This window comes from Nicotiana attenuata, unplaced genomic scaffold (genome assembly GCF_001879085.1).
Source record: "Nicotiana attenuata strain UT unplaced genomic scaffold, NIATTr2, whole genome shotgun sequence".
Classification (NCBI taxonomy): Eukaryota; Viridiplantae; Streptophyta; class Magnoliopsida; order Solanales; family Solanaceae; genus Nicotiana; species Nicotiana attenuata.
In genome coordinates this window covers 23,806-35,128 of record NW_017671277.1, presented here as the reverse complement: position 1 = coordinate 35,128, position 11,323 = coordinate 23,806, and the positions used below count along the sequence as shown (strand labels likewise).

At 36.3% G+C, this 11,323-nt stretch overlaps 1 protein-coding gene across 2 annotated transcripts; it reads right to left on the bottom strand.

Moving 5' to 3' along the window:
• Positions 1 to 201: 201 nt before the first annotated feature.
• Positions 202 to 10,839, bottom strand: LOC109207237 (SPX domain-containing membrane protein At4g22990-like). 2 transcript variants are annotated; one of them, XM_019370119.1, is made up of 11 exons: positions 10,463 to 10,839; positions 9,043 to 9,101; positions 8,035 to 8,155; positions 7,115 to 7,426; positions 6,799 to 6,903; positions 6,206 to 6,660; positions 4,899 to 5,200; positions 3,832 to 3,998; positions 1,555 to 1,745; positions 1,090 to 1,223; positions 202 to 637 (listed from the first exon to the last, which is right to left on the bottom strand). In XM_019370119.1, the coding sequence occupies exons 2-11, from the start codon at positions 9,093 to 9,095 to the stop codon at positions 399 to 401; spliced, it is 2,079 nt and encodes a 692-aa protein (XP_019225664.1). In that variant the 5' UTR covers positions 9,096 to 9,101; positions 10,463 to 10,839; the 3' UTR covers positions 202 to 398. The 2 variants fall into 2 exon arrangements, with proteins under 2 accessions (XP_019225664.1, XP_019225665.1); XM_019370120.1 differs by lacking the exon at positions 10,463 to 10,839 and adding an exon at positions 9,269 to 10,348.
• Positions 10,840 to 11,323: the final 484 nt, after the last annotated feature.

The following is an 11,323-nucleotide window of genomic DNA, read 5'->3' as shown; positions in this document are numbered from 1 at the left end:
GTCTGATATATTGTCTCTTTTCGTCTTCTTGAGCCGAGGGTCTATCGGAAACAGCCTCTCTACACCCTCGGGGTAGAGGTAAGGTCTGCGTACACATTATCCTACCTAGACTCCACTTGTAGAATTTTACTGGATCGTCGTCGTTGTTGTGTTGTTGGATATTAAATTGTGAAATGTTATTCCAATATTCACACAACAAGCTTATACCAGACATAAACTCGGTGCAATTGCACCTTGTATGATTTTAACTTCATACTTTATGTCAAACCAAACACTAGAAAATGATCCATAAAACAGTTCAAAAGGTAAAAAAATTTCAAAGTAATGGAGAGGTAGGTACAAGAATTGAGCAACAATGATTGCTGGTTCCTTAGAATAACATAACTACATAGATAAAATCAGTAGAGAGAATTATAGGTCCAAAAGGTGGCGAGAATGGAGACTATGCATATAAAAAGCGAAGGAAGAAGAGTAACATTCAAGAGCATACTCTCCCCTAAGTACCCGGCAAGAGTTATCGTTGCATCTGCAATCACCCGAGCAATGGTTCCCGCTTCTGTAGACAAGAGGCCGCCGTTGTAGGTTCCACGTGAAAGTCTAGATGACATGACTCGCGAGAGGAGTGATAAATTTACACCTGGAGCAAGGAAAACACCGATTTATAACGTAAGTGTGAGAACCAAAAGAATTAGCCATTCTCATCAAGAAGATCGCCACCTAAGTTTTGATATATGCCAAAGAAGTGCTATATAACGATGTCGTTATAGAGAGGTCTGACCGTACATATGTTGGTGAACAGAAGTAGATCTAGCATTTAAATTGAATGTGTTCAACATTGCACTGAACTCATTATACTGTTAAAATTATGACTTCAGATCTAATATTTGTTGAGATTTTAATAAGTTTTACATGTATATCCGTACTCCGTGTCGAAAATTCTGAGTTCAGATGAAAGCATAGTCAAAAAGCTACATCCGCCTCTGTTAGCGAAAGATTCACTTATCTAAATTTGTTATATTTAGCCTAATCAATGTACAATCAAGATACAAGTAGTTTTCTCAAGGAAGAAAACATAAGAAGGGATCATACCTTCTAAAACTTCAGCAGATACAAACAATAAGAGCCCTGAGCAGACATATTGTGGCACAGAATACTGGAATACAACTTGAAAGCTCATGAGTATACCAAGACAAACCATAATTTCAGACGCCAACAAAATTTGCCTGCAAACAAAAGAAACATAACTTAATATTCAAATTCTGATGGTAAAGATTCATCGTCCTGACTTACTGTTGACAAAAATCGTCAAATTTCTGTCTAATTAGAAGCATTTATTTTCACCTTGGTCGCAATATTAATAGGTAAGTATTACAAGATGAGACTTGAACTTTGTTATTTTTTTTTATGCAGACATAGCTGCCAAAACATTTTAGGCGAAGCCATGAAAAATATAGATTACATGCATGAGCATTCCGGCGAGAAATTTAAGGAACCAGTGAACAAGTGTCCAGAAAGTAAACATCCATAATATATTCTTGTGCAAAAAGAAATTACCTGTCCTCAAACATGTTACTTATATAGCTCCCAACAACAAGATTTACTGGAAGTACAGTGAGGCCAAGACATGCAAGAAAAACTGCCACAGTGCTTGTTGACCAGCCAAAGTAATATGTCGTGACGACACTAGATTCTGAAAGTAAAATCTCCATGGCATATTTCAGCATAAAGTAGATCAACAATTGAACCTGGATACATCAAAGAGTTGCGTCAGTGGTTATTAAATGGTACACCTTTCTAACAGACAATCTAATCATAGACTTCATGTGATGTCAGGTAGCAGAAAAACGTTCCATCCTTTCTTTTTCTTCCCTTTTCTCTATTACATTCGTTCTTTTGTGCGTTACTAGTGAAGTTCTTCGTTTTGTATCCCACTCCTACAGCATCCAAGAAAGCTCTATCTAGTTTGCTTGTTAACTTGTAACCTACACATCCGAACCAACCTAACAAAAGGTGCCCGAAAAAGAAAAAATCTATGTAGAAGTATGTGGTCTGCTAATTCCTGTGATATATCGGGAAAACAGAATTTGGTTTATGTGTCTTGATAGGTAAGAGGACAACACATAATATCAGATACAAGATTCACATATAACTGTTTCAATGTAGTAAAAGATGAAATGTTCTAATTTGATCCGTAGCCTGTACGACCACCATCAATCAAAGAGGTTTTCCTTCAAGGATCTGGTTATAACAGTAATTAAATGGAATTGTCAGACACTATAACCTTGATAAATAAAAGCTAGAGTTCTGCTTCCCAAATCCATTTTCATTCTGTGACATCAAGATCTATCTTTTAAACATCTAAAGACAAACTGTTGTAAACAAGCAACATCAGGGAAGCAAATGCCAGATACCAGTTGTTGAACTCAAAGAGTCAAATTCGCAGTAAACAATATGTAAATAAATGAACCTTGGCCCTAATTCGACCCTAAAAGCTAACTCATGAGGTGAGTATTTTCCAAGATCCTATAAAGAGACAAAATACTCCACAACTCACCGATGTAGGGCAATTGAACAACCCGCATTTTCAGGGCCTGCCAAATAGTGTGGACAACATAATTAATATGGGTACCTAATATCGGGTAAACCAAGAATTGGGATGGGTTTGACTCTAATGGGCCTAACTCAAGAGTTAGCTCATGAGGTGAAGAGTGCCTAAGAGCATATAAAGAGGCCTATTCGTTCCTCTTGTAAGAGACCACCCCTGCTCCCCCCAAATCCCACACGCCTAGGATATGACATCTAAAGCGTGGACAATATGACATGGGGCCCAACACCGGAAAACAAAAAATTGCGATAGGTTTAGCTCTGATACCATGTACAAAAAATAGACCTTGGGCATAACTCAACCCCAAAAGCTAGCTCATTAGGTGAAGATTGTCAAGACCACATGACAGACCAAATATTCCACATCTTGATGAGTCCAGCCCCATAAATAAAAGAAATAGAAAAATGAGAAATCAGACACACCAAGGACCAAATCTGTTTTGGCAACAACTTGCTAGAATGCAAGTTGGCAAATTGCAAGTAAAGCAAGCATTCCTGTTGGTTGGAGGAAAGGTGACTTTGCCTATAAAAAGCAGCTCTCGGCTTCTTTGTTGAAACACACAGAAGCAACAAAGCTTCAAGTATTTCACGGATAGAAAAATCGTCAGTGTAGAAAAATAGAGAGTGTGAGCGATATTGTAGTGAGGTGGGAATCTCAAAAGAGGGTTATTTCTTTTGAGTGTATAGTGGTTCCTGGAGTATTTACTCGGGACTATGGAGTATAAAATTCTTCATTATAGTGGATTACTTTGCTCCTCTCGGGCCCGTGATTTTTTCCTTTATTCAGAAGGGTTTTCCACGTTAAAATCTTTGTGTTCTTGTTGTTCTTTTTGTTCTGGATTACCGTATCTCGGTACTATGTTATTATTCCGTTGTTATTAACATGAATAATATTTTTGTGGGGGCTTATTCCCAACACATCCCAACTATGTGGTACAACTCAACACCCTCCCACGCGCTTAGGCCTACCAATTAGAGCGTGAACAACATAACACGGGGAGCTAATATTGGGATACACGGTAACAACAATACCATGTAAAGAAAAGAACTTTGGATCTAACTCAACTTCAAAAGCTAGCTCATGAGGTGAGGATTGATCAAGACCATATAAATAGACGAAATATTCCACGCAATAAAAGCAAGTAATTTCACTGGATCACGCTGTCAAACAAAGAATATTACTTATTGGATTACAAAAAGAAGCAAGGGGCTCAGAATTGAACATACCTTCACTGAAGGAGTGAGTAATCTGTATGCTGCTGCTATGGAATTAGCAGGTTGATGCGACTCCTTGGAAGCTTCTTCACTCTCGTCACCATCTTCTTCATCCTCATCTTGTTGATTCTGAGGTGATTTTACTAGCAATGGTTCCACAACACCCTTTTCAAGGGCATCTGGTTCAAGCAACCAAAAGATTAATTATCAGATCATATTTAGTAACTATGGACCTTAATACACCAGCCTTTGCACATTAATGCCTACTTCAGCAATAGAAATTTAATATTATTTATAATGTATCCTTACCTATATAAGCACGTAACGAAAACGGTGATCATAAGGACATTTCCTACTTCATAAACCAACACTTTCATTTTTGAACATTTAAGAAACAAAATGTGAGTAGCACACTGCATTTCCCTTACTCAAACATTGGGTAAATAGCATATTCTACTCTAACCTTAAATAACGCTTCAATCCAGTCTACAAGGTTCAAACATGAGTTGGAAAATGTATATTTGTGAGTGACTAGAATATGGGCTCATAACTAAAACAGGTTCATAAAAATTTACAAAAAGTTACTTCTGGTCATATTCAATGTTCACCTTGGTAAACATTGGCAAGTTTACCAGTCCAAGTGTATTATTCAGGAGAACCATTTAACAGAATATCAAATACTGACAATGCTGTGCACATCACACAAATGAATATTATATGAAAATAGAACGACATAGAAGAGAAGGAAAGAAACAAGTTCAACTTCACCACCTTTTCTCTGAATTGAATTTGATATGGGTGGCCGGGTGGGTTTCATTCAAAGCACCTTGAATGAGAGCACTCTAGATCTTGGACTTTGTATTGCAATAATGATATTATCTTTAAATTCACCTCCCACACTACTTACAATATTACAAATTTTGTCGCTATTTTTGCTTTAAAGTCACACAACATTATTGTGCATTCCTCATTTTTTTCAGATTACAGAGACTAAGGGAAAAGGAGAGCGCAACGGCACTAACATATGCAACTTTTGGATAGTGACAGCTCTAATAACCAAAACGAGAAGTAGAACTTACCAGCATTAGATTCTTGAGGAACATTGTTTACTTCAGTCTCGCGAACAGGTTCTTTAAATGAGATCCAGAGCCATACCAAATAAATTAACCATGCAAAAGCCATAAGCCAACCAGGCAAAGTATCTTGATTGAAGGTTAACTTGTAAATCTTAAAATTTGTCTGAAGTAAACCAGCAAGTGCAGGGCCACAAGCCATTCCAAGTGCGCTAGCACTAACAAAACCTGCTGAAGCCTGCATCCGAAGTCTAAGTGGCACACAGTCACTGATGTAGCGACGGTTCACTGCTCTGGCGGAACCAAAACTGCAATTCACAAAAAAGGGCAAGCCACCATCTTGTCAACTTGTAGTCTTATAATATGTGCAAACTCAATCAATCAAATACTCCTCAATCCCAAAACTAGTCGAGGTTATGAATCCTCAATGTTAACTCTGATTTATCCAGACTTATTGCACTCTTATATAAATAACCTGTTTTTAAGGGCAATTGAGAGCCTTACTTACGTGTTACTGTTATTGCTTTTCATCTATTTTCTGGTACTTATGATGCTGTTATTATTTCTATGATTTCTGTTGATGGTACTGATATATTATCTTTTTCGCATCCTTGAGCCGAGGGTCTATCGGAAACAACCTCTCTACCCCTTGGGATAGGGGTAAGAGCTGCGTACACTCTACCCTCCCTAGACCCCTCTTGTGGTATTTTACTGGGTGGTTGTTGTTGTTGTTAAGGGCAATCGAAGGGAATTATTCAAAATTAGAGATCCTTTAAATATCATATTTGTCTTTACATTGACATATAAGTCTCTATCTTCCTAAAAAACACCGAACCTAATGTAAGTTTAACAACCATAAATATATCATAATTCCAACTAGCCGGTCTCACCTTATAGAATCTTTACTTCTATTGTATTCTGTTCTTAGCTAAATTTATATGGATCCTGAGAGATTGTAGGTTCTTGTATACAATTTCCGTTCACGTGACTTTAGGTCTATCTTGTCATGTAATTTAACTAGCTAACAGTTAATAAAATCCATTGGCAACAATGCACTAAAGGGTTAACAAACAAATACATAAAAGTTAACTAAACGACTTTGCTTTCTACAAGATTGACAATGTATCACCAAGTCTAGCTAACACACATGCAAAATTAAGAACATAAGAAGAAGACACAAAATACACAATAAACTGTCCTCCAACCATCACCACCCCCGTCCCAAGTACAAAAAAGAAATATTTAAAATATCAATAAATGAAAACACATGTATAGATGCACTTAGATGGAGAGGAGGGAGTAGAGATATTTACCCGCAACATAAACGACCGATAAGTAGAACTGGTATTGATTTGAGATCATAAGCCAATGCATACATGGCATTCCCAACAAATAGAATTATACTGCTAAATACCAGAGGTCTGAAATAAGACCTGTTTGACCAAGCACTGAAATACACAGATGAAAAGATCTGCGCGACAGCCATGGCTCCAATCACAATCCCACATACTGTCGCAGCAGCACCTAAGCTCATAGAATAATCATCTGCTGTTGGCACAATAATATATGTATTAACCATGTAAAGGAAAGTATTTGCCAAGTTCAACAGCAGCGACATAAAATGGTATTTCTGATCAACAACTTCTTCCTCAACAGGAGAGGGTAACTCTTCTTGCATGATAAGTGCATGTTGAGCCAAAAAGTTAAGGAAGTTTGTTGAATGACTTAATCTATCAACAGCTGCTTGCATTGAGTCCACTACAGGGTCCTGCAAAAAAGCTCTGTACCAGATAAAAAAATAGTCGAGCATGTCTAGAATTTAAATCTAGAGCTTAACAACATAAGACTATAATTCTTGTAAACCTGAATACATAACCAAAGCTGATTAACAGAGTTAAACTAAAACCTGGAGAGGAAGAGCTGGCTGGTCATAAATTGACAAGTAGCTTCCCTGACGGTCTTGAAGATCGGCGAGATTACGAGATATTGCTCCAACAACTGCCCCTAATCCCTGCAATCATCATTCAGGGATGGTTGTGTTAGGGAACACTAGTGCAAACAAATACAAGTCTCATGTTTAGTCAAGAAACGACATAGTAGCAATGAGTTAAAAGCAAATCTCAGAAGAAAAAAAAACTAGTTGTGGCAGTTGTTGTAGCAGCAGTAGCATTATTAAAGTAGAAGTAGAAGAGTAGAATAGCACTTTGAGATTAGCATATTACCACATGCTTGAAAACTTGCTGAAGTTGGGAATATGGATGATTAGCCCGGGTTTTGACATAGTAATCGGTGAACTTGTAGCCAAAACGTTTGTCAAATTTTTTAAGTATCTTCCGTAATCCAATAGCATTTATTTCAACGAAATAGAGAAGCTTTAGAAGATCACGTCCCACAGCTTGATAAGCTTCTCGCAGCTCATTTATTTTGGATATATCAGGTTGTTCTTGAAGAGAATCTTTCTGTTCATTAAGTTCAGATATCCTGCTCGCAAGAACTCCTTGTTGTTCCAACAAAAAGAGAACTATTGTTTCAATCTGCAAAAGTTAAGAAGAAGAATATCAAATCTCCATGATGTGCCTGAACCATTTTTCGCTATAAGAAGTATTCCTTTGATCCAATTATGCATAAATAGTACGAGGAAATAAAGATAGATTAATTTCTAAGGAATATTATTTACCTCTCCAAACCTATTAGAACATAAACAGAGATAGAAACAAATGATGCAACAGCCATAGCAGGAAACAAATATGGCAAGTAAGACAGTGATTGAAACAAGAGCGCGTTTTCCTACAAGTTTCATCTAGGAAGAAAAATCTTTCTCCAAAACGAGGGTTCAACAACTGATTATTTTTGGGAGACTGAATACTGATGTTGCTTCAGTCACTCAAAGGTACACGAAACTAATGTATAGCATATACACATAGTCTTTTTCCTGATTCAAGAAAAGATCAAATATTATTTAGTGGAAAAATTAGTAGTCAATCGAAGAGCCTTCAAAATCACTCTTAATAATACATCATCCTAGAAACCTCTCGCAATAAAAATTAAAGTGATAAATTAGCACAGGAAGAACAAAATATCTAATACGACTGAGTTGATATGCACATCTAGGAATGCAAATGCATCAATCCCATCTCCTTACCTGGTTGTCCAGCATTCTGGAGAAATCCTTGAGAACATACCGCCGATCCAATGTTACGCCTTGGCTTTGGTTAGCATACTGCTTAACCTTCTTCTTCATTAATTTGTAATTGATATAGTATCTGCAACAAAATTGATCTTTACCATTCAACATAATAATGCAGATTCAATATAAATGTACTTCTCTTGATTACTTTTCTTTAGGTGGTAATGTGTAATTTCTCCTCTTTGACTAATCACTACTGCATTAACGTATCCAGGTAAAATTTTCTCTCTTTTACTAGAAGAATAAAAGAGAACACATTTCTTTAATCCTCAAAAAGCAAACCTTGTTTTTCTGCATTGCAACTATTGTTACTTCATTTTTTAATTAAAATACATTATCAATTAGGATTATAAGAAGGTTTATGGTCAACAGGTATTCAACATATATATTGAGTTCACAACATGACAGTTTCTAGAACTGTGTCTGTGCTAAAATGAAACGTAAAACATTGTTGTCAAAGGCTCATTTATGGCGCGCTTAAGCACTGAAGCTCAGAAAGCTCAAGGAGGGCGCTTCACCTCGCTTAAGTTGCGCTTTAGTGTAAGGCAAGGCACTAAGGCGTGCGTCTCATTGCCCATGAGTTCTCTCTTGAATCAAGCAGCACTAAACAACAAATATAATCGGAAATAAGTGTGTTAGCTGCTAAGGGAAACATTATGAATGAATTTGTTGCTTTTTTCTTGAATTACATATAAATTTTTATTTTTTTCCTTCATTGCTCCTTTTTTAAACTAAAGTTCACACTTTAAGTGCGCTTTGCGCTTAAAGCCCAAATAGACGTAGAGCGCGCTTTAGAGCTTTTCGCCTTTGACTACACTGTCTAGATATTCAGCATAAGAGCATCACTAAGATCAAATCCTGCATAATTTTACACGAAAATTTGTGCTATCTCTAGTTTCCGCCAACTTGAAACAAAAGAAAGGATACAAGAAACTAGCTCTATATAAAGGACATTGGACATACCCTTGCCATTCTTGGATTTGTCTATCCTTCAACTTTTTCCCAAAAGCAACCATTTTTATCTACATTTACCCAAAAAGCAATAAGGCGAATGAGATAAATTGCAAAGCCACATTTCAAGTGATGAGAAATTGATTTACATAGAGTATGCAGCTAGTGTTTTTGAGTGTTGGACATTGAATAAGAAATTATACGAATCCAAATTGCATATTAGCACCGCTAGACTTACTGAAATAACTGAGCGCTAAAACCGCTGTCAAGTCCTTGCTAAGGTTTAAGGGAACAAAATGCATCAGCAAAATTATTGTTGAACACCATTTAAGTTTGACATGTCATGGCAACCATAAACAACTTAAACATCATACCAAATTCAGAGGGAAAGAACTATTCAAGATTTAAGTCAAGCATTGGAAATTCTGACCAGAAATAATGCGAAGGCATCCTCTCATTTTATTCTAATATGTTATGATTTGCATATTTTTATTTTGTAGTTAGATATTACACACTTTTTCTCTACAATCTTCAATTTCAAGCTAAAGAAAACATGCTTATTTTTCAGTTGAGGAAAAGGAATACTTCTTCCACATGCTTATATCAAAGTTCAGTCATTCACATGCAATTCAAGTAGAATACACCAGTAAAACTACAATTTCCAAATTAAAATTAAAACTTGATTAGAAAAAAACTTCAAATTCCATACAAAAGGTGATCTAATATTTCACAAAAAATACAGAATTCAAAAAAAAGGGGGAAATTAAATAGAAATAGCTGTACAACATTTGAGTTGACAGAATTTCAAATAAACCTAATACATACACTGATACACACACACATATCCCATGTAAAAAACCAAAACTTTATAAGCAAAAATTCAGCATTCATACAAAAAGGGCAGCCCGGTGCACTAAGCTTCCGCTATGCGCGGGGTTTGGGGAAGTACTAGACCACAAGGGTCTATCGTACGCAGCCTTATCCTATATTTCTGCAAGAGTTTGTTTCCCCGGCTAGAACCCGTGACCCCCGGATCACATGGCAGCAACTTTATAAGCAAAAATTCAGCATTCATATAAAAAGCTCAAAATTTTCACAAAACACACACACACACACATATCCCTTAAAAAAATCAAAAACTTTATAAGCAAAAATTTCAGCATTCATATAAAAAGCTCAAAAATTTCACAAAACAAACACACACACACAAAATAACTAAACAGCACAATTTTTTTTAAAAAAGAAGCCAAATTAATGAGCAATAGCAGTACATGACTGGGACGAACATATAAACACACATACACACACATATGTGTGTATTCTATGTGTGTGTATGTATATATGTACATATATACATGTGTGTGTGTGTGTGTGTGTGTGCAGATATTCACGTGAAGAGTTCCAAAAAAAATTCTGATAATGGAAACATTACCTTGATCTATACGTGTCCGTAATTTGCAGAAGGTTTTTTTTAGATGAGCATCAACAAACACAAAGCTCTAATTTTTAATTTTTTTGTATTTTTATACAGAAACAGAGATTCAGAAAATCCAAAGGAATCTTAAAAGGATAGCAACAGTACTTCGAGCTGGCTATTTTCTAAACAGATAATTCCTGATTATGATTGATAATTTGCATATAAATTTGGAATTATTCGCTCAAAAAGTGCTAATTCTGCAAATTCGATATGTTCTAGATTTCTTCTTCTTTTTTCATAGCTAACGAAGAAATCCGCAAATTCTCCTAATTTTTTGATAGAGAGGAGGAGGTGACGAGAAGATTTATAATTATGGTTAGGGAAATTCAGTCTCTTACGGACCATTTTGGTTTTGCATAAATAATAGAATTCTCCTGTTTTAAGCAGCACGTGTTCTCTATCTTTATTATTAGGATTAATATTATTTTTTAATTTAAATTTTTGAAACATACTGTAGTACATAGTAAAAAAAAAAAGGCATTCTATTACATTTAAGCTTCCGCTATAAAGGTTCGAAGCAGGGTCGGACCACAAGGGTTTATTGTATGCAGCCTTATCTTGAGGTTCGAGGCAGGGTCGGACCACAAGGGTCTATTGTACGCAGCCTTATTTTGAGGTTCGACGCAGGGTCGGATCACAAGAGTCTATTGTACGCAGCCTTATCTTGTGTTCCTGCAATATAGTATTTTTACAGCTCGAACCTGTGACTTCCTAGTCACAGGATAGCAACTTTACCGGTACGCAAAGTCTTTCCTTCTCGTACATAGTAAGACTGCATTTCTGCAAGAGTCTGTTTCTACTGCTCGAACCCGTGAA